General features: G+C 37.4%; 1 protein-coding gene across 2 annotated transcripts in view; it reads right to left on the reverse strand.

Annotated features, from left to right (window-relative positions):
* Positions 1 to 24,298, reverse strand: part of LOC121369344 (notchless protein homolog 1-like) — a 58,521-nt gene that overhangs the window by 10,157 nt on the left and 24,066 nt on the right. For both annotated transcript variants that reach the window (XM_041494343.1, XM_041494344.1), the window contains exons 9-12: positions 13,460 to 13,506; positions 6,342 to 6,544; positions 3,756 to 3,915; positions 709 to 779 (exon numbers count right to left, since the gene is read on the reverse strand). In XM_041494343.1, coding sequence (XP_041350277.1) covers positions 709 to 779; positions 3,756 to 3,915; positions 6,342 to 6,544; positions 13,460 to 13,506 — 481 coding nt within the window. The remainder of the gene's footprint in view (positions 1 to 708; positions 780 to 3,755; positions 3,916 to 6,341; positions 6,545 to 13,459; positions 13,507 to 24,298) is intronic.

The raw sequence follows: 24,298 nt of genomic DNA on the forward strand, positions 1-24,298 counted from the left end.
TATGCTATATTTATTGTGTATGAAGCCAAAACAAGGGTGCGAAAATTGACTGTCGTCGACTTTAGCAACAATGCCGTCTCCTCACGTAGAAAACTTGAATGAACTGTTAACCGGATTATTCACTGGAGCGATGATTTATGGAGGCACATTTAATATAAACTTAAACTTTTCAGCAATGAATAATTCCATGAACATCAATAAAAGAAAACACACCGATGACGACTCAAGACACTGAGTGAACAATTCTTGACCTTTTTCTTTGTGATAAAACTGGCACGCTGAAGGTTTTCTGATGTATTATAAGCAAATTAAATATTATATTGTTCGTGAATTTTAGCTATTACATTGTCTTTAAAAGGCATTTCAAACAATATCATTAAAATTATAGGTAACCTTTCACTCGTTCTTTCTTATTTCTCTTTATTGTTTAAATAGAACTATATTCCTATGTGTAATAATTGGTGGTTCTTCGGTCTGCGTAGTAACACAGCTGACCTAGTTGTGTAAATTTAGAAATCCCCGTGATACAATTTCTAAATTATTATTTGGAAAAGAAATTCCAATTTAGGGTATGTAATAAATACAAAACTACATATATGTAGTTTTCTGATTTCTGTATTCAGAAATCAGAAAACCACATATATGTACTTTTGTCTATTTATTACTGCAGTAAGATTAAATGGGTATGAAGTAAAACATGTCACTCACATTTTCAGTATTTTGTCTTTTCCCCCGCTCACAACTTTCTGGCCGTCCGGACTCCAGTCCACTGCGTAAACCTAAACAAAGAAAAATGTCACATAATTCTTCTGTCCGAGACATGCCTTTCTTCATCTCTAGTTAAATCTGCTCATATAGCCACATGTATTTAGCAGCCAACTTTGTTAAGAGGCCACATTTTATTCTACTACAGTATATGTATAAAGTGACCTGTCTTAAAGGGACACACCCTATTTACGGCTAGTTGTTAACCATTACGGCGTTGTTTTTCGCTATTAAACCCATTTTTTCACAAATAAAATTGCACTTTACTTACCATTTATTATTTAGAATATACATTTCCATTCACCTGAAGTGTTTTTTGGTAATCTTGGTAATCCTGGTTTTTGTAATACCACAAAATTTATTTTTCTTATTTCTTAAAAACGCACACGTTTGAGAAAAAAAACCATTGAGCAGACAAGGTCTAATCTATTTTTAGACGGGATATTTCCAATTCAATGTCACAGACGTTGGTATACCACGTGACCATTATCATTTTGGTTTGGTTTGTTTTCTCGTGCACGGTTCGCGCAATCAACATCCGATTTGTTGTTGTTCATGTATGAGATTTTTCTTCACAGTTCGTGAACATTTTCAGTAACAATAAAGTTCAGACAAGTAAGTGTCTCAATACAAAACGTTACAAACCCTTAAAACCAATAATTTTGCTAAGTCTTACGATATCTGGAGAGGGGATACAACCATGACAGAACAGTTGGAACATGTCCAGGAGAGGTGAAAAGAACGCACCCCAAGTCTGTGCGCACTCTGTGAAATTTGTCGTGACGTAGGCATTGCTGTGCTTCGAGTGACATCTACCGGTGACATCAGAATACTAACTTTCAAAATTATTTCAAGCAATTGGGACATGGGGATTCCCATGGTATTTATCGATATAAACCCGGCTTTTTCACTCCATTTGATAGAAACGTGATCTAAGTGTGTTACAGGTTTGTAGATTAACCAAATTATAATTTATTTTCCTTAGATGGCTGTTTAACACATGTTTGACTGTACTCTACATTATCCTTGCATGTTGTATATGTAGGGGATAATATCTCTGTGTTTCCTTCTTAACTATAAGGATTTAGCACAAAACTTTGATAAATCCAAACATGTTGTGATAAATCCTTATAGCAGAGATATTATCCATATTCTAATACTACACCTATTAGGAGTATCTGTAAGCAATTTTATTGTGTTTTTATTAAAGAAATCCCACAAATTTTAAAAACCTAATTATCTATTCTCCTTACTTACGATATTCAATGAAAATGCTTGCAGTAAGTAAAAGTATAACATAATTTTTGTTTCTTTCCTTTAGTATTGTAGTCTGTATTTTGAACATGATTTATTGTAATACAGGATACACTAAAATATATTTTCGTTTGCTGTTAATTTTTATTGCAAAACATATGCATATGATTGGACTTTATATTTGTGAAGTGGTGTTTCAAAATCATATATAATTATTTCAAGCAATTTGCCTGGATTCATATTGAACAAGAACCACGTTGATGGGGTAGGTCTACAAGTTTATAACTTTTACTAACATATTTTCACTTATTGTTTTTATAAATACATAAAATAATATTAATTTATGAAATTGTATGTATTGTTTTTTGGAGTTATTTTAAAGCAGTTAATGTTGTTTAAAATTGCATTTACAAAATCGATAGTCATTTACATCTTGACTTCGTTATCAATTTTATTGTCTCAAAATCTATATTCTAAACAAAATGGTGTACATCAGATGGTGATACAATTATTTCTGATTAACCTGCTTGTGACATTTTGGGAACATAGACTAGAATAGCAGGCAATAATACACATGATCAGATTGACTGCTGCAATCGATCAGGGACAGGACCTTACTTGGGGAGGGTGGGTGTTCATTGTTGCTAACGAAGTGTTAAAAATTACAATGGCACAAATAATAACAAAATAAGAACAATAACATCATTTTCATCTGAAGTTAGTAATATTTAAATTTTTATTTATAACAATGTTTAAATATAATGGAAGATGCAGAATTAATAAACTTCTAAGTGAGAGTATATCGGATGAGTTCTTGGAATTTTGTCATCGTGATAAATCCTGGTTGCCCATGACAGCTTACATGTACATCTATCATCCGATTTATTATGAAAATTAACCAATGGGGAAAAAGGCTTATATGGCAGTTGTATTAGAATTGTCATTATATTCATGTTATATATCATTCTGATAAGTATTGCATGAGAAGTTCACTATGTATGAACAGTATATATAATATGTATGAACAGCATGTATACTATTTTGCTTTTACAAAGAAACTGGTATTGAGAATGTACAGCAGTGATTGTGTTTCAATGTATAACTAACAATTATAGCCTGAAATAAAATAAATATTCCATTCAGAATGTGGTTTTGTTATTTTTCAGATATTTCATACCCTTATGATACAAATTTTATCATAAAAAAATCAAAACCTAGGAACATTCAAAACATTAAAAATCAGTGCAGTATGTAAAATGTTTCTCTTTTTCTGATATACACATTTCATATTCGATGAGACATTTGTGATGTAACATTTCTTATACTTAATAAATACACAAATTACAACAATTTTATTACTTATTGGTCATAGTTTAGAGATAAACATGTGCAACTATGACCAAGTAGATTCAGGTCTTATAGTTTCTGACAACTAGAGCTAAATCTAGAAACATAATACAAGATAAATGCATACGTTTTCAATAATTGTTTTTTGATAAAACAAGATTTAAAAATAATTTTTAATGTTAGGTTTTGTACAAGTGAGGAGGGGTCATGAACCCCTCCATCCACTCCAATCTAACACCCCGCCATACAAAAGAAACCTCATTCCATGACATGCAGCAGTAAATCACCGTGTAAACAAGCCTACTGGAAAACTATGTGTGGGACAGACAGACGGACGGACGGATGGATGGATGGAGGTGAAACCTATAGTCCCCTCCAGAAGAGCTTACCTCATCAGCATGTCCAGGTAGATCAAACATGAGTTTCTTCTTATGTACATCCCACACTTTGAGTGTGGAATCAGAGCTCCCGCTACAAATTAGGCGACTGTCGGCTGACCACGAAACCTGATACACACGATTCACGTGACCGCGCAGTGTGGCAAGGAACCTTCAATATATAATTATATAACAATCAACGAAATAACGGTTCATGTGACCACGCAGTGTGGCAAGGAACCTTCAATATATAATTATATAACAATCAGCGAAATAACGGTTCATGTGACCACGCAGTGTGGCAAGGAACCTTCAATATATAATTATATAACAATCAGCGAAATAACGATTCACGTGACCGCGCAGTGTGGCAAACAACCTTAAATATATAATTATATAACAATCAGCGAAATAACGATTCATGTGACCACGCAGTGTGGCAAACAACCTTAAATATATAATTATATAACAATCAGCGAAATAACGGTTCATGTGACCACGCAGTGTGGCAAACAACCTTAAATATATAATTATATAACAATCAGCGAAATAACGGTTCATGTGACCACGCAGTGTGGCAAGGAACCTTAAATATATAATTATATAACAATCAGCGAAATAACGGTTCATGTGACCACGCAGTGTGGCAAGGAACCTTCAATATATAATTATATAACAATCAGCGAAATAACGGTTCATGTGACCACGCAGTGTGGCAAGGAACCTTCAATATATAATTATATAACAATCAGCGAAATAACGGTTCATGTGACCACGCAGTGTGGCAAACAACCTTCAATATATAATTATATAACAATCAGCGAAATAACGGTTCATGTGACCACGCAGTGTGTCAAGGAACCTTCAATATATAATTATATAACAATCAGCGAAATAACGGTTCATGTGACCACGCAGTGTGGCAAGGAACCTTCAATATATAATTATATAACAATCAGCGAAATAACGATTCACATGACCGCGCAGTGTGGCAAACAACCTTAAATATATAATTATATAACAATCAGTGAAATAACGATTCATGTGACCACGCAGTGTGGCAAACAACCTTAAATATATAATTATATAACAATCAGCGAAATAACGGTTCATGTGACCACGCAGTGTGGCAAACAACCTTAAATATATAATTATATAACAATCAGCGAAATAACGATTCACATGACCGCGCAGTGTGGCAAACAACCTTAAATATATAATTATATAACAATCAGCGAAATAACGATTCATGTGACCACGCAGTGTGGCAAGGAACCTTAAATATATAATTATATAACAATCAGCGAAATAACGATTCACATGACCGCGCAGTGTGGCATATTTATATAAAATTATTGGTGAAATAACAAAAACACCTAAAAGATCCCAATAAAAAATATTACTTTTGTTGTTGTAAAAATAATGTCAATAGTTGGTTGCATCGTTTAAACTAATAACTCAATGTACTTCTACCCACAGCACATGGTTAAATCAGTGGCTATTCGAAGACTGTGATGCCGACAATGCTGTGTTCTTATTCAGCACAAACCATGGCCATAGAGGATTGGTTGATATAGCACATAGGGAATACTAAATGATTTCACGTGTAATACTCTTGATAGTACAACAAGTTTTTTTCCAATCATACATCACGAAAGCATAAACATATTCAAGGCTAAATTTGTTTAATTAAAATATAAATTTTGTTAAGTTATGCTGCAACATTAATTATAAAAATTGACAGCAAGTTTTTTTCCAATACAAAAATATGAATCAAAAGAACCATGCGCACACTTTTTGTTTTGCATGAAGATCTATACAGAGTTGTACTGTGTGACACAGTTGATCACCTGATTAGAGGTCATGACCTCTCAAAAGGCATATTACACAATGTGAAGAGATGATAAATATCACATGCCATTAGGTATCTCTTCCACTGCGGAGTAATAAATACAGATTTCTCTTCTTAACATAAATACAATTATCTGATTTCCCTATTCGAGTCACTTTAACTTACAGTGTTTATCTTTTCGCCCTGCAGCACTCACCTGAAATCCCGCCCTCCCCCTCAAATCTCTAACGACACGACACACATACAATTTGTATGGCATTGCCGTGACGTAACCGTCTCAGACCCGTTCACAGTGTCTACACAACTTTTACAAGCACCAGGCCTGGTGTCATATGAAAGAAAGACATGTTTTATTTAACAATGCACTCAGCACATTTTATTTACGGTTCTATGGTGTCAGACATATGGTTAAGGACCACACAGATATTGAGAGAGGAAACCCGCTGTCGCCACTTCATGGGCTACTCTTACCGATTAGCAGCAAGGGATCTTTTATATGCACCATCCCACAAACAGGATAGTACATACCACGGCCTTTGATATACCAGTCGTGGTGCACTGTCTGGAACGAGAAATAGCCCAATGGGCCCATTGGTTTCATATGAAGACCATGTATCAAAATAACCATACATGAAGACAACAAATAGCCACAACGAAAAATCTGCCTTTAAAGACTTCTAGTTTTTAAGTTCTTTTTGTTTTATAAGATATACATCACACATTTGAGACCAACTATAAGGACATACTTTCCAGTCCTGCCATCCCACAGTTTGACGGACTTGTCAAACGAGGCGCTGGCGATCAGTCTGGTGTCAGGAGAAAACCGCACTTCGTTTATCAACTGTTGGTGTCCGGTCATACGACAGATCGGTTTCTTGTCCTCCTCCGGTTTCCATAGAAACAGAGTGAAGTCGTCGGACCCAGACACCAGTATTTCTGGTCCAGGACCCTGAGAGGAACCAGAAGGAATATAAAATGAAAAATACAGTTGGAAACTTAACAGACATTTTATATATTCATATAAATGAGCACCTAAATAAAGCACTCACTTAATCTGTTTTTGATACTATACTTAACAATTATCTTACTAGTAAATAAATAGAGATTATTATACAAGTTTGTGTGTCGTACCGGTTTTTACGAAACGAGTGTTAGGATTATTGTATTACCTGAGCGAGAGCGAGGGTAATACATGAATCCTGACACGAGTTTCGTAAAATCAGTACGATTCACACACAACGGTAATAATTTCTTTATTATCCACATTATACTAAATATTATTTTCATGAATTGCAAGCTTGGACCATGTCAAAATGTTCAGACATAACTAAAAAGAGATGATGAAACAACATCATGTCATTTTGATATATAGTTACACTGGGGAAACCACATTAAGTTATGACGTCGCTTCACAAAATTACGTCATTCGTTGTGCACATGAAATCATTACGACACACGTGGGACATACTGGTTATATTTCCCTGAATATCTTGAACTATGTGGATAATAAAACAAAGTTATTACATAAAAAATAAACATACAGATGAAGTGTTTTTAAAATCCAAATAACCTAATATTTATTCATATTTTTCTAGAGCACTATGATTGGCCCTGCAACTGACTGCACATCAGGTGATTGACCCTGTAACTGACTACACATCAGCTGATTGACCCTGCAACTCACTGCACCTCATGTGATTGGCCCTACACTTCAGATGATTGGCCTTGCAACTCAGATGATTGACCCGGCAACTCAGGTGATTGCTCTAACACCGAGCTACATCCTGCCCCTTCACCTTAATACTGACTCCAACCACACTGAGTTTTAACGGATCAGTGGGGAGGTGTAAGACCACAATACTGACTCCAACCACACTGAGTTTTAACGGATCAGTGGGGAGGTGTAAGACCACAATACTGACTCCAACCACACTGAGTTTTAACGGGTCAGTGGGGAGGTGTAAGACCACAATACTGACTCCAACCACACTGAGTTTTAACGGATCAGTGGGGAGGTGTAAGACCACAATACCGACTTTTCTCTCTCAAAACACTGAACATTAAACCCTGTCCTGAACAGACAGCCAAGATAGCTGATTGCCCATGACAATTGTAATTGAATATAAGCATGGAAATCAGTTAAAATAAAAGAAAGAAGATATACTACTTAGAATGATGTTCTCATTATGCAAATCATATGTCTGTGAGATGGTGCATATAAAAGAAAGAAGATATACTACTTAGAATGATGTTCTCATTATGCAAATCATATGTCTGTGTAACAAAACGATAAAATCGGAAACTGAAATATTTGAAATACGGAGCTATAGTGCGTGGTGAAGTCTGATTGGCTATAACAAAGTTGTCAGATGCCATGCTTTTGAAGTAAAAGTCACTCCGAATTTCAGTTGTTGTATTTTCACTTTCCAGGTTAGTAAAACACAATGTACAGAAGACCTACACGTCCCACACCTAGGCAAAAACACAGTTTATGTAAATATATGTATAACAAGTTGACAAGTCCAGTTAATTTGATGTTTTGTTAATAAATGGTTATCGCGAACGATGAGTCGCATGACCTTGGGGGTTGGTAAGTTATGTAGGATTATATTAGTACATCTAAGTTTATGGTTTAGGGAAAATGATTTGTTGCTCCAAAATACTTTATTAATATGATACAGTGTAATTGTTGGATATTAAATATTGTATGTTTGTACTCGATTTAAAACAAGGGAAAGTAACTTGATGAATACATGTAATTGCCTTGACTGATAGCGTATTGTGTAGGTCGATCGGTCTATATGATTGGTCAAGAATTACAGTCTAGCGTTATCAAGGGAAGTAATTTTAATGTTCGGAAGGGAAATAGAAATTTCAGTCTAGCGTTATTAAGGGAAGTAATTCTACTGTTTACATTTTAATGGTTCTATTCAGAAACTGAAGTGTGGTTTCAGTATTTAGTTATTTGAATTAATTGATCAAATAGGTTTGCGACTAAATGTCTATTCATTAGGTAAGCTGGAGTTAATTGATTAAGAGTTAACCCCATATGGGTTAAAGTGGAGATTGAATATGTAGTTTAATGTCATGATTTTGTTAATTAAGAGTTAACCCCATATGGGCTAAAGTGAAGATTGATATTGTTGACAGAATGACTGTTGTTTATGGTCATGATAAGGTATCAAGTCCTATTGTGGAAATTGATTGTTTAGTCATCCAAGTGCGAGTGCACTATAATAAGAATACAGGTTAGATGCGTTAACCAAGCTTAGTAAATATTAGTGTTGAGGTCATATTAATGTTGATGTTGTAGTGCCTTGTGCATATTTATGTAACATAAATTGACATTGATGAAAAGTTATCAGATGCCATGCTTTTGAAGTAAAAGTCACTCCGAATTTCAGTTGTTGTATTTTCACTTTCCAGCTTTCCAGGTGACTGGTATAATCGAAACCTTACATCTGTGAGATGGTGCATATAAAAGAAAGAAGATATACTACTTAGAATGATGTTCTCATTATGCAAATCATATGTCTGTGAGATGGTGCATATAAAAGAAAGAAGATATACTACTTAGAATGATGTTCTCATTATGCAAATCATATGTCTGTGAGATGGTGCATATAAAAGAAAGAAGATATACTACTTAGAATGATGTTCTCATTATGCAAATCATATGTCTGTGAGATGGTGCATATAAAAGAAAGAAGATATACTACTTAGAATGATGTTCTCATTATGCAATGTGTCACATCGACTTGTTGCATGCGATTTGTCAGTCCTACAATCACTGATACAGTGACATATAGTAGAAAATTTAATCATGTGTGTGGGAAGACGTTATGTCATAAGATTCAATGACGTCAAACAGAGCTCGACAGTTTAAAAATATTTTGTGGGAAATAAGTGCATAAAGTTTTCCACTGAAAAAGAAAATTAAATGTACACAATTTAATGTAACAAAACAATTATTGACCACATTTGGACATTGTCCGTTGTCCGACCATGAAATCCAGACATTTTGACATGTTTATAGATAAACAAAAAAACTGAGCAGTTGAACTTTAATGTGATTTGATTGGCTGAGAGCTTATGATTTGTCCTGAGAAACATGACATTTTAAAATCGTTACAACTCTGACACGATTTGTCGTTTAAGATTAATGTCATGATGATCCAGGTGTTCTCATAGTACGATTCAATATATGTGACAAGTCGGTGCGACAAATTACATAATGAGTATGCCCATAAGGCATTATTAGTTCAGTGTCTACTTCCATGGTCATTAGGACCTGTAAATTAATGGTGAGTACATGTATATGTTCTGTAATGTGACTGCTTAACGAACACTGTTTTTGGTCGGCACATGTTTTCAGGGGTCATTACATATTGTGCAGTATAAATGACAGTGGGACAGGGACCATTCTTATTACAGAGAGGAGCCCACTCTTATCTATGGTACCATGGAAAGAGTTCGTTTACCCTTGTCAAAGGTAATACCGGGGAGACAGGTTAATAAATTGAAAGTGTGTATATCTATGACTGGTCTGTGGTCCTCATTCTGATCTGTGGGGCTCAGGCAGAATGTTTGTCCCCCATGGTACCGTGGGGACACTGATAGCCCAATACAATCGGTTTTCAGTACATCTCCTGGATCCTGAAAAAATGTGGTATGTAGCTGTGGCCATATTATTCCAAAACAATTACAGTGTTTTCTATTATTATGTTTTTATATTTGATAATCTCAATCTTATCATTAATGGTGAGTACATGTATGTTTTATAATGTGACTGGTTAACAAACATGCTAAACATTTCTGGTGGTAAAATCACCGATATACCGGTCGCAAATTTTCTGGCAGAAAAGCGAAGAACAGGGTTGTTTTGTAATGACGTCATAAATACAATTTTTGTAGTGTTCATATTACGTACACAAGTAGTTAAATACTGAGAAGTTTTTATGTCAGAAATGAACATATTATTCTTTATTAGCCGTTATCTAATCATGAGAGCAGATTAAATATGTCAAATTACACATCTTTGTTCGAGCCGCTAACTGTCCGACCACCCATTGTCTGTTAATGGGCTGCCTAATGATGTCACTAGCTGGTCACGTTTATAGGCTTATTCTTACTACAAATGTGACAATTTCCTATTTAAAATCAACCAGCAAACAGTTTTATTAGAATAAGGATAACCCTACTGTGTTTTCCGATTTACGTACGTATATCGGTGGTTTTACAGTAGCAAATTTACCGTTTTAAAACTAAATTTGCGACAGTAAAACCACCGATATACGTCCGCAAATCGGAAAACACAGTAGGGTTATCCCCTAATTGTTTTCTGGGCATTAAACAGACATTCTAATTCAACACATTTGTAAGAACTAATCTGATTGGATCCCTGCTAAAAATTTCAGGTGGTAAAATCACTGATATACTGGTCGCAAGTTTTCTGGCAGAAATACGTCATAGGTTAAGCGAGGAACAGGGTTGTTTTGTAATGACGTCATAAAGACAATTTCTGTATCATTCATATTACGTACAGTCATTAAATACTGAGAAGTTTTTATGTCAGAAATGAACATATTATTCTTTATTAGTCGTTATCTAATCATGAGAGCAGATTAAATACATCAAATTACACATCTATGTTTGTTTATGGTTATATGGCATCAGACATATGGTTAAGGACCACACAGATATTGAGAGGAAACCCACGGTCGCCAATTCATGGGCTACTCTTTTTGATTAGCAGCAAGGGATCTTTTATATGCACCATCCCACAGACAGGATAGTACATACCATGGCCTTTGATATACCAGTCGTGGTGCACTGGCTGGAATGAGAAATCGCCCAATGGGCCCACCGATAGGGATCGATCCCAGACTGACCACACATCCAGCGAGTGCTTTACCACTGGGCTACGTCCCATCCTGGCAGAGGACAAGGAAGTGAAGAAAACTCATGGACGACGGTACAGTGCTGTACACCACCAGCTCGTATTGACCATGGATGACGGTACAGTGCTGTACACCACCAGCTCGTATTGACCATGGATGACGGTACAGTGCTGTACACCACCAGCTCCTATTGACCATGGACGACGGTACAGTGCTGTACACCACCAGCTCCTATTGGCCATGGACGACGGTACAGTGCTGTACACCACCAGCTCCTATTGGCCATGGACGACGGTACAGTGCTGTACACTACCAGCTCCTATTGACCATGGATGACGGTACAGTGCTGTACACTACCAGCTCGTATTGACCATGGATGACGGTACAGTGCTGTACACCACCAGCTCGTATTGACCATGGATGACGGTACAGTGCTGTACACCACCAGCTCGTATTGACCATGGATGACGGTACAGTGCTGTACACCACCAGCTCGTATTGACCATGGATGACGGTACAGTGCTGTACACCACCAGCTCCTATTGACCATGGATGACGGTACAGTGCTGTACACCACCAGCTCCTATTGACCATGGACGACGGTACAGTGCTGTACACCACCAGCTCCTATTGACCATGGATGACGGTACAGTGCTGTACACCACCAGCTCCTATTGACCATGGACGACGGTACAGTGCTGTACACCACCAGCTCCTATTGACCATGGACGACGGTACAGTGCTGTACACCACCAGCTCGTATTGGCCATGGACGACGGTACAGTGCTGTACACCACCAGCTCCTATTGACCATGGACGACGGTACAGTGCTGTACACCACCAGCTCGTATTGACCATGGATGACGGTACAGTGCTGTACACCACCAGCTCCTATTGACCATGGATGACGGTACAGTGCTGTACACCACCAGCTCCTATTGACCATGGACGACGGTACAGTGCTGTACACTACCAGCTCGTATTGGCCATGGACGACGGTACAGTGCTGTACACCACCAGCTCGTATTGGCCATGGACGACGGTAGTGCTGTACACCACCAGCTCGTATTGGCCATGGACGACGGTACAGTGCTGTACACCACCACGTACCACCATGGCGATGGTACAGTGCTGTACACCACCAGCTCGTATTGGACCATGGGACGGTACAGTGCTGTACACCACCAGCTTGTATTGGCCATGGACGACGGTACAGTGCTGTACACCACCAGCTCGTATTGACCATGGACGACGATACAGTGCTGTACACCACCAGCTCCTATTGGCCATGGATGACGGTACAGTGCTGTACACCACCAGCTCGTATTGACCATGGATGACGGTACAGTGCTGTACACCACCAGCTCGTATTGACCATGGATGACGGTACAGTGCTGTACACCACCAGATGGCCATGGATGACGGTACAGTGCTGTACACCACCACCGTATTGACCATGGATGACGGTACAGTGCTGTACACCACCAGCTCGTATTGACCATGGATGACGGTACAGTGCTGTACACCACCAGCTCGTATTGACCATGGACGATGATACAGTGCTGTACACCACCAGCTCGTATTGACCATGGATGACGGTACAGTACTGTACACCACATCACCAGCTCATATCGACCATGGATGACGGTACAGTACTGTACACCACCAGCTCATATTAACTAATCATCTCCAAGATATGAAATTAAATCCTGAATGGATGGATGGACAGACGGATGGACAGACAAAATGGATGGATGGACGGGATGGATGGATAGGATGGATGGTGGAATGGATAAATGGATGGGATGGATACTATTTCTATAATATTCCATTTTACTTTGAGAAGGTTTTGGGGGATCACAATGCACATGCTTGTGTGTACATAAAGTAAAACTAATGATTTGACACATAGCAAGTATCAAGATGTACAATAAACAACAATATCACACACAAACACAACTAACCTTGGCTGTGTTGTATCTTTCCAAAGCTTTCTTTGACAGTTCACTGGCTGCAAGTGTCAAATATCAATTTATATTAATACCTCATCTCATGGGATAACATTTTCTAATATTGCTACCAAACAGGTTTAAAAGTTTAATTTTTTTTTATACTGGTAAGAACAAGTGTAAAAACCTGCATTAATATTCACATGACAAAGTCAACTTGAATTAACTTCATATGACCAACTAATATGCATATGACCGCCCCCCCCCCCCCCCCCCCCGATACAAAAAGCACTTTATTCTGTTAAGAACCAGTATGATAACTTGAATTCCTATGACCATGTCAAAACTCTAGTCAGTATTTATAACAGAAAATGAAAAGTAATTAATATTAATAAAACAATACAAAATCTTTAATTAACATTTATATACTTTATGGCAAAATTTTATATTTATATAACACTAAAGTGACTTAACAGTGTGAAAACTTCAATTAATATTTATATGAAATTTTAAACAATTTAATTAATATTTATTTCACTAAAATCCTCAATTTATAGGACAGTGTAAAAATTTCACTAAAATCCTCAATTAATAGGACAGTGTAAAAACTATTTAATATTATATGATTGTGGCAAGTTCCCATAGTTATTACAATGAAAACTGTTGACCAATACATATATAAATATGAAAAATTCAATTAATATCTTCATGACAATTTCAAAACTGTCCAGGTGTGTGTGCAGGGTAAGGATTCAAAACCCAATCATGCTCAAGCAAATTTTCTTCTTTTTTCAATACATTATCCTGGGAGACATGTTTTGACCCCCACCCCACCCCCTGATAAACTTCGCTCACTAATCTAGAACTGCCCCAGCTAAAATTTCTGTCCACGAACCTTCTGACAGTATGAAACCTTTTATTTATATGACAATGTGAAACGGTTAATTAACTGATTAATAAAAACAAGTAAAAATATGACCACTGATATTTGTAACATAAGTATGGTGGTTGTACATGTATTTCCGTGGCTTACCTGTCACACACACACACAACTGATTAGATTACTGATTTAAAACACTTCTGACCTCACAGTACACGATAAATCAGCCAGCATAAATATTAGAGCACATTTTTAACCACTCGATTACCACAAAGCAAAATCAAACCTAAGTAAACAGTCACTGTGGACAGACGGTGATCGAATCGCCTGTTTCAGTCCGTCAAGCCACAAACAATTCCGCTCACTTTTATCTGTCCAAGTTGGTAATATTACCACACAGTGACTTGTATGTACATAGCTATTTGTTATGATCACAGCTTTGAGCTGTTTCACATAAAATTGTGAATACAGCTCCTTAATCGGCTATAGAACTTCTCAAGTTAAACTAACTCAGGTAAGATGGCTTCATTTATTTGGTTTTGTTAGTTTTTTATCACTATGCTGCTTCATGTCAAGTATTTTACTGTAAGAGGGTAATAACTTGTTCAAGTGAGAAATTCGTATCAAATCTGATCTGTAAGCATTAAAATTGAATAAAAACATTTTTATAAGTGATGTTGATAAAATATAAGAGTAGTTAACAAGAGAATGATCTGAAAACCGTATATCCTACAGGTGAAGATGTGAAGTAAACACAGAACTAATCTCTGCGTTATGTAATAACGTTTGGCAACACTCGCAATGAGCTAGTTTACATTGCTGTACACTAATCTGTTTTAACAATGGAATAGAAAACAGCATTCACCATGTCGATAAACCATATTTAACCATATTAACACCCACATATTACATGTAATTATAAATTATGTATAGGAGTACTAATCTGACAAATTAATATTCAGGGACCTTATTTAACCCAATTAACATTAACATACCATAAAGTCTGCATTAAGTGTTAATCTGACAAATTCAATATCCAGGGACCTTATTTAACCCAATTAACATTTACATATCATAAAGTCTGCATTAAGTGTTAATCTGACAAATTCAATATATCACAAGATAGCATATATACCTCAACTTTTGATAGACTAATCAATGGTTAGAATGGGAAATATCCCATTATGACCTCCCAGATGGACTGATCTTATGTCCTATAAAACTTAATGCAGAAGTGTTACTACTTCCATGTCTTGGTGAAAACTCTTCAGGCAAATTCAGAGATTTGCCCATGAAAGGCATGCTTGAACAGTTTTCCCAAAGCTAAACCCATGTTTCTACTCCAGTGGTCTCTTAATGTATTCGCAGTTTTAGCTCTGGGTGAGCAGAACATTTCGCCAAATTATCTTTTAAACTTCAAAAACCCAATTTATTTTTCCAATAAAATACCAAAATTACACTAAATTTGTTTATCAAATAAAAATAAAATTTGCCAATTGTTTTTAAAGTTGACAACTGGTGAATGTGGTGAGCGGCAGAGATAGCCTTGATTTGTGCACAGTTCATCATGGTAAATAAGACAAATGTTTTAAGCCTTACCCTACCAAACGGTTTACTGATCTTCTGTGCTAATTCACTTATTATTTAAAAATAATAATAATTTGTGTTCAAGTATTTTTCACTATAGTTAATTATTATTATTATTTTTTAATGTTTTTTACTAATATTTTTTTAAATCAGGGCTAGCTCTAGCACTCGCCAAATTCACCAACTGTGAATTTTAAAAACAATTGGGTGAATTTTATTTTAATTTGGCAAAAGAATTTCCTGTATTAATTGATATTTTGTAACAAAATAACTTGGTATCTATAAATATTGGAAGTTTAATAGAGAATATGGCGAAATGTTCTGCTGACCCAGAGCTAGCCCTGAAGATATAGTACATGTCAATGGACACTGACACTGTCAGCACTGAACAATAATACTAGGCTGTGTTCCGCCAGTGACCTACATGAATATCTTTATTTACCCAACACCCAGAGACAGGCTGATAAGGCTGGACTATACCAAATAGAATCTCAAAGGTGACAATGTTAGTGTATGTGGCTAAAAATACTACATAAAATATATTAAATTTGTCATAAAATCTTATCTTAAAATTCCATAAAAACTATTAAAAATACTATATTCAATATATGACTGAATATTACAACACTTTCCCCAAAGTATTAACTGATGAAAGTGGAACCGTTACTGGCTTGTTTTTGATATAATGGGATGTGTCTACCACATCCATAGTTCAGCACAAAATTATAGTATTTAGTTTTACAGGAACCACTACCACATACATTTTACAAGTACAAAGATATTTGACACAGTGGTACTGGTTGAGTACAAAGATATTTGACACAGTGGTACTGGTTGAGTACAAAGATATTTGACACAGTGGTACTGGATGAAATAAAATTATATACAGTGTCACATTTATCACCAATGGTAGAACAGGTAAAATATATTAACTGCGCTATCAAAAGAACATGAATATAACAACACCACACACTTCAGCACATGATAAATTAGATGAAGTAAGAGAAATCAATGTTCATTTTTGAAAACCACACTTGCACAGCACCAGCCCATAATCACTCCAGAAAAACAAAACAAGAACAGCAATGATCCCTCCCCAACATTGACCCCTCCCCCCCCCCCCCCCCAAAAAAAAAGAACGTAACATAATCATTCTGAATTTGAAGTGTAATCTAAAATACATGAAAGCTTTTATATAATATATTTTGATAATAGGTGGGTTTGTTTAAAGGCAGTTAATGAGTCAGTCTTGAAACTAACCAATCAACAAATCAATCACAATTATTTATTTTGCAGAAATCAAGCCAGTATTAAACAATGGCAGCTAAACGGTCCAACATGAAAATATTTTCTGTTGAGGAAAATGGGCATGGATCTCAGCAGAAAAGAAACAACATGCACCATTCAGACTCCATAGACGGACTGTCACAAAAGATACATGAACAGCTTCGCCGACATCGATACCTGCAGGTTTTATTCTTTATCATCATTCTGGGTATCGACACAGTAGACCTTGTTGCTGACTGGCTGTTCTACACGGACGTGAGCATCGCTGAACAGGGGCTGGTGTACGGGGTTCCCGACCAGAAAGCCGTAACGGCCCTGCTCTTCTTTTCCATCATCGGTTCGCTGACTTTCATCTTTGAAACGGCCAACCTCGGGAAGGAGATCTTCACTGGATATCCGTGGCTCAACACGGACCTGGTTTCTGCGGTGACGATGTGGGTGGAGGATATCCCACAGATAGCGATAAACGTCTACATCGCGCTGTGCCGCGAGGACCCCATCAGCGTCTTCCAGCTAACCAAGGCCGCAGTCGTCATCCTCGGCATCGTCATCAGAATCGTCATCTCATCTGTGAGGTACTGCAGCCATGACAGTCTCGTCGAGCTCAAACAGCGCAACCCGGAGTCGCAACGCCACGTTACCTACCGCGTCTTCATCATGATGGGCCTCATCTTCAACATGGCTGGGGCCGTCGCCATCTTCATCTTCACGCAGACAAGCAGGGACCTCAGCGGGAAGGTCATCTTCGAGGTCCCCGACACCATCTTTGAAGACCGTTTCCACGACGCCAGGTACTTCCACAATGTGAGTGTGTACTTCCACCACCCGACGTTTGACTACACTGATGACACACCGAATGACACCAACAGCCACTGGATGCGACTCATCACCATCAACAGCATTCGAAACCTCCCCGAGAAGGAAATAATGTTTGATTACGAGTTTCAGGATCTGCCGAATGAACTGAAGATGATTCTGTGGGAGAACGACGGGGGGAAGAACTGGCAGGCGCAGGAGTGCTACACGCTTGACAAATCCACCAAGATCATCGCACCCACCACACCATGTGGCGCAGCCTTCGTGTCGGCTCCCCCAGACACCTCCATCATCTTCCAGTTTTCATTCACGCCTCCCGACAGAGTGTTTAGAAAACTTGTCTTTGGTGACATCTCATTCAACGTGAAAATCAACGAAAACGGCACGTGCCGATCTATTAGCGATGATCAGGTGGCACATTACTTACAAACAGGATCCAACATCCCTGTGGTGGTGCATTACTACCGCACCAACGTCAGTGAGGCCAACCACATCATCAATGAAGGCGGGGCGGTGCGGTTCTACGAGAACGAGAGAGATCTGATTGACATCAAGGAGGTGTGGCAGACCGGCTGGATGAACTGCGAAACCAAGGGCAGCCTCGCCCCCCACTACGACACAAAGATTAACCCCCCATGTAACACAACACAGCTTACACCGTAACGGTAAACTACACAGTGTCTTCTACAAAATCAGTGTATAGGAAACCATTTTCTAAACAAATTACAATATCAGTTTACCGTTTCTCAATGAATATGTAAATGCAGTGAAGATGTGATTTTATTGACTAGTGCTACCTACCTAATTGAATGCAACCACACTCTATAATGTAAAAACCATTGCACCATGTCACAACATGGTAACATCTTAATCAGGGCTAGTTCTGGGGGAGCAAAACATTTGGCAAAATTACCTAAAAAAAGAAGAAGCAAAACCACGGTTATTTCCCAACAAAATACCAATGGTTACATTAAATTTGTTTTGCCAATTAAAATAAAATTCACCAGTTGTTCCCACAATTCGCAATAGGAAAATTTGGCGAGTGGCAGAGCTAGCCCTGTTAATACAGACTTTGCCCGTTGGCCAATCCCTAACATACAAAAGCATTAATGATTAGTCTGAAAACCCCCGCAAAAAATCACCTTACAGCAGATAATGTGTAATGGATTCCACCAACTTACAACAAAACAATACAAACAAAACTACACCATAGTAAACAGAAACATTTGCTGAACCAGTTAATGCTTGTGAAGATTTAATGTCTGCGTGACTACTCACTAAACAACCGAGTACAATAACTTGTTCTACTGGTGACACGTTTATAGTGTTTGTCTCATGAACAACAGATTACTACTGTCAGTTAGTGTTAGGAAGTGGTTACAATGTTTCCAGTGATCATCAGAAAGAATTGTGTTTACTATAACAAACCTATTTAATTTTATCCTAATAAATTATAAATGGGTGGGAGCCAGAGACACAGAGGAAATTGCCCAACGACCGTTGAAAGTAGGAGTAGAAAACAGGGAGGCCCTGCATCCCCAACTCTGAAAGTTATATATTGTACCAACCCCTCAGCTGGATGGTGAATTAATATATGGTTTCCCCTCAAAACATCTTCCAACTTCTATGCTAATGCTTTCATTGTAATGGCATTCTGATGTCTGAAGGGCTAAGCAGTCCAGATGGCAATGTCAAAATAGTTATTTTTCTTAGACTACACAAATAATATTTCTAAACCACCAACACCAACATTCCCACCAAGAACAAGCCAATGCTACCATAGTTCAGGCCTACTGCTGTTGTGGACGTTTCTGATGGTGTGGATGTTTTCTTCAAAAGTCAGCCAAGATCAAGTATTTGTCAATGTCAGAGTTTTCTTCTTCATAGTGCTTATGGATTTACAGTCTACACATTAATAATCCATATTATAAAACACTTGTGCTACATACAAAAACTTCATTAAAACTAATGTTTTTATACTTATTTATTTAAGTGTATTTAATTTTACACGTTAGTGTGGAGGTTGAATTGTTCACTTTCATCTTGTCGTACAATGTACAAGCAGTGCTTATTTATGTCTATTGTGCATGTAATATGTTACTTGTTCAGTCTTATAACATACTAGCTAAAATGTGATGATTTTTTAAAAATAAAAGTTTAATTGTACAAATTCACATCATTGGACAAATGCTTCTAAGAACCACATCAGTCTTGTGATTTTCCACGGATATGCTGGATAAAAGTTGATATCAGGGATGGGAATTTGTGAACTGTAAAAAAGAGGAAAGCTAGAGAGACCACCGAAATTCTTGAAATCCTAGGTTAAAATCTGTGCCATCTGACACATTTTGGAGGAAAAGACGAATAAAATGCGAGGAAACACAATGTTCCATGAGAGGAAAACCGCTGATCCGAAGATAATTCACACCCCTGTGATACAGAGAATAAACGGTAATCTCCTCAAGATATCAGCTTTACACTGTGGTTAAAATGGTGAATAAGATACTTTATTTTTTAAACTCTAAGTGACGAAAATATATATTAATTTTATCATGTTACTAAACTCAAGTTACATTTTGTTACAATGCTTTATTTGTATATACAGTGAAACCTCAGTAAACTGGAATTCCCTTAAAACCAGACGTTTTACTGAGTCTTTTTAAAAACCAGTACAAAACTTAACCTCTTTAAAGCGATTTCTCTTAATACTGGACATTTTAAATTGGTCTCAAGAGTGTCTGGTTTAGAGGGGTTTCACTGTACTGTGTTAAAACTTAAAATGTGAAAACTATGTAAGCAAACTGAGTCAGACTTATGTGAAACATGTAAATGTTATTCTTTTGGTCATATTGTGCTCCAATATTGTCATTAAATCAAACAATTTTTTATTTATTTTTTGTAATTGGAAAGATATATGCTGTATCCACCTCCCACCTGTAGTTTGTGTTCAATGATATGTGACAGAATGAAGCAGTATGCAATATCAGATATATGCCACAGAGCTCATATCCTAGATAAACATTAATCTAAATCTGTATTCTAAAAACAAGGATTCTGAGAGTGCTGCTAAAGTAATACATGTCCACTACTTGAGCCAATACATTTTTGTATCTTCTCAGTTTAACTCTTTTACCACGACAGGCCGGTATACCGGCTTGTGATACCAGTGCCTCTCACCACGACAGGCCGGTTTAGCGGCTTGTAACACCTGTTCATATTTGGCGCCGAGTGACGCGTCAATATTATAATTAGACAAAATCTCGCGCGACCATAGCTGCCATGTGACACACTGTAATGGCTGCGCCCATGTTCTAGCGAATTTTGAATGCGTTTTTCCAAGTTTATACTGATATTCTGACTGTAATTAAACATGAACCGAGGTGACGAAATTTCGTCTGTTGAAAACAATGGTTGCGATTCAGATGACGGGTTTTCCGATGATGAAATGTGGGATATTATGGACTTTGGTGCATTTGATTTAATCGAAATTGGCGATCGTGAACGAAATGTCATTAAACATGGCAATTTAGAAGAAAATGATACCGATGACGAGTTACAAGATGACTTGCCACTGTTTTACCACGCGCCTGAGTTTACCTGGACACATGAGCCATATTCGGTTACCTGCAGATCAACGTTTACTAAAAATCCGGGGCCCGTAAAAGTGTTTGACGTCAACACAAACGCCATAGAGTACTTTTCGCTATTTTATTCCAATACAGTGTATGGAAAAATTGTGTAATTTACCAACATGAATGCCAAAAAAAAAAGCGTGATACAGATCCTGCTAACAACAAAGGTGTGTGGTATGATATTTCTGTTGATGAAATGAAAGCTTAATTTTGCAAAAGCATTGTAAATATATATTTTAAAATTATAACTGGAATGTTAATTAATTAATTATCCAACAAGAAAAACATTTGTACTGTTTTTTTTTTTTTAAATTACCAGTCCTACCTACTCAAATAGGCGAGTAATATGCATAGTTTACCTGTAATTACCAGATTTATACCTGTTGAATCTAACATTTTTAAAGTATTATTTTTTTATCTAGACAGCCGTCCATTCACCTTTCTGGAAATGTATAGCCTATAACTAGAATTAATGATAAAACAAGTAGTTTTATCCTTTAACAAACATGATCATAAATCTGCTATTTAAACTCAGTGTGCAGGGAAGGTCAAGACTGTAAAACTTAGTGGTGAAAGAGTTAAGGGTCAAAACTTTGTAAAAAATGAATAAATCACCATAAAAGCCAAACTTGATCTGTAACAGTACATCATAAAGCTTTTCACAAAATTTCAGCTCAATATCTTGATGCATTGTGAAAAAACCCATTCAGAAAACTCTGTGTGGAACAGATGGATGGATACAAAACCTCTAGTCCCATCCGGTTGGATCTGTAGTGGACTAATAATAACTGTTGGGAATTAACGGGAGTGCCACTTGATTGAGCTACAGTAACACAGGATTCACCTGTGTCTGAGATATCTCTGTGAACAATGGCTGCATTGGCGTTGGTCAAACATATTTTAAACAATAATTATTCTTGGTTGGGATACAGGCAGATATTCACTAATCTACACTTCCACCAGATTCACCTGTCTCCAAGACATCCCTGTGAACAATGGTTACTTTGGTGGAGTCACAAATATTATAATCTATTGTTGGTAGGGATACAGGCAGATATTTCACTGAGCATAGACACTATCACCGGACTGACCTGTCTCCAAGATATCCCTGTGAACAATGGTTACATTGGTGGAGTCACAAATATTATAATCTATTGTTGGTAGCGATACAGGCAGATATTTCACTGAGCATAGACACTACCTCCGGACTGACCTGTCTCCAAGATATCCCTGTGAACTATGGTTACATTGGTGGAGTCACAAATATTATAATCTATTGTTGGTAGCGATACAGGCAGATATTTCACTGAGCATAGACACTACCACCGGAATGACCTGTCTCCAAGATATCCCTGTGAACTATGGTTACATTGGTGGAGTCACAAATATTATAATCTATTGTTGGTAGGGATACAGGCAGATATTTCACTGAGCATAGACACTACCACCGGAATGACCTGTCTCCAAGATATCCCTGTGAACTATGGTTACATTGGTGGAGTCACAAATATTATAATCTATTGTTGGTAGTGATACAGGCAGATATTTCACTGAGCATAGACACTACCACCTGAGCATAGAATGACCTGTCTCCAAGATATCCCTGTGAACTATGGTTACATTGGTGGAGTCACAAATATCATAATCTATTGTTGGTAGGGATACAGGCAGATATTTCACTGAGCATAGACACTACCTCCGGACTGACCTGTCTCCAAGATATCCCTGTGAACAATGGTTACATTGGTGGAGTCACAAATATTATAATCTATTGTTGGTAGCGATACAGGCAGATATTTCACTGAGCATAGACACTACCTCCGGACTGACCTGTCTCCAAGATATCCCTGTGAACTATGGTTACATTGGTGGAGTCACAAATATCTATAATCTATTGTTGGTATGGTTACATTGGTGGAGTCACAAATATTATAATCTATTGTTGGTAGCGATACAGGCAGATATTTCACTGAGCATAGACACTACCTCCGGACTGACCTGTCTCCAAGATATCCCTGTGAACTATGGTTACATTGGTGGAGTCACAAATATTATAATCTATTGTTGGTAGCGATACAGGCAGATATTTCACTGAGCATAGACACTACCACCGGAATGACCTGTCTCCAAGATATCCCTGTGAACTATGGTTACATTGGTGGAGTCACAAATATTATATCTATTGTTGGTAGCGATACAGGCAGATATTTCACTGAGCATAGACACTACCACCGGAATGACCTGTCTCCAAGATATCCCTGTGAACTATGGTTACATTGGTGGAGTCACAAATATTATAATCTATTGTTGGTAGCGATACAGGCAGATATTTCACTGAGCATAGACACTACCTCCGGACTGACCTGTCTCCAAGATATCCCTGTGAACTATGGTTACATTGGTGGAGTCACAAATATTATAATCTATTGTTGGTAGCGATACAGGCAGATATTTCACTGAGCATAGACACTACCACCGGAATGACCTGTCTCCAAGATATCCCTGTGAACAATGGTTACATTGGTGGAGTCACAAATATTATAATCTATTGTTGGTAGCGATACAGGCAGATATTTCACTGAGCATAGACACTACCACCGGAATGACCTGTCTCCAAGATATCCCTGTGAACTATGGTTACATTGGTGGAGT

This window comes from Gigantopelta aegis, chromosome 3 (genome assembly GCF_016097555.1).
Source record: "Gigantopelta aegis isolate Gae_Host chromosome 3, Gae_host_genome, whole genome shotgun sequence".
NCBI lineage: Eukaryota > Metazoa > Mollusca > Gastropoda > Neomphalida > Peltospiridae > Gigantopelta > Gigantopelta aegis.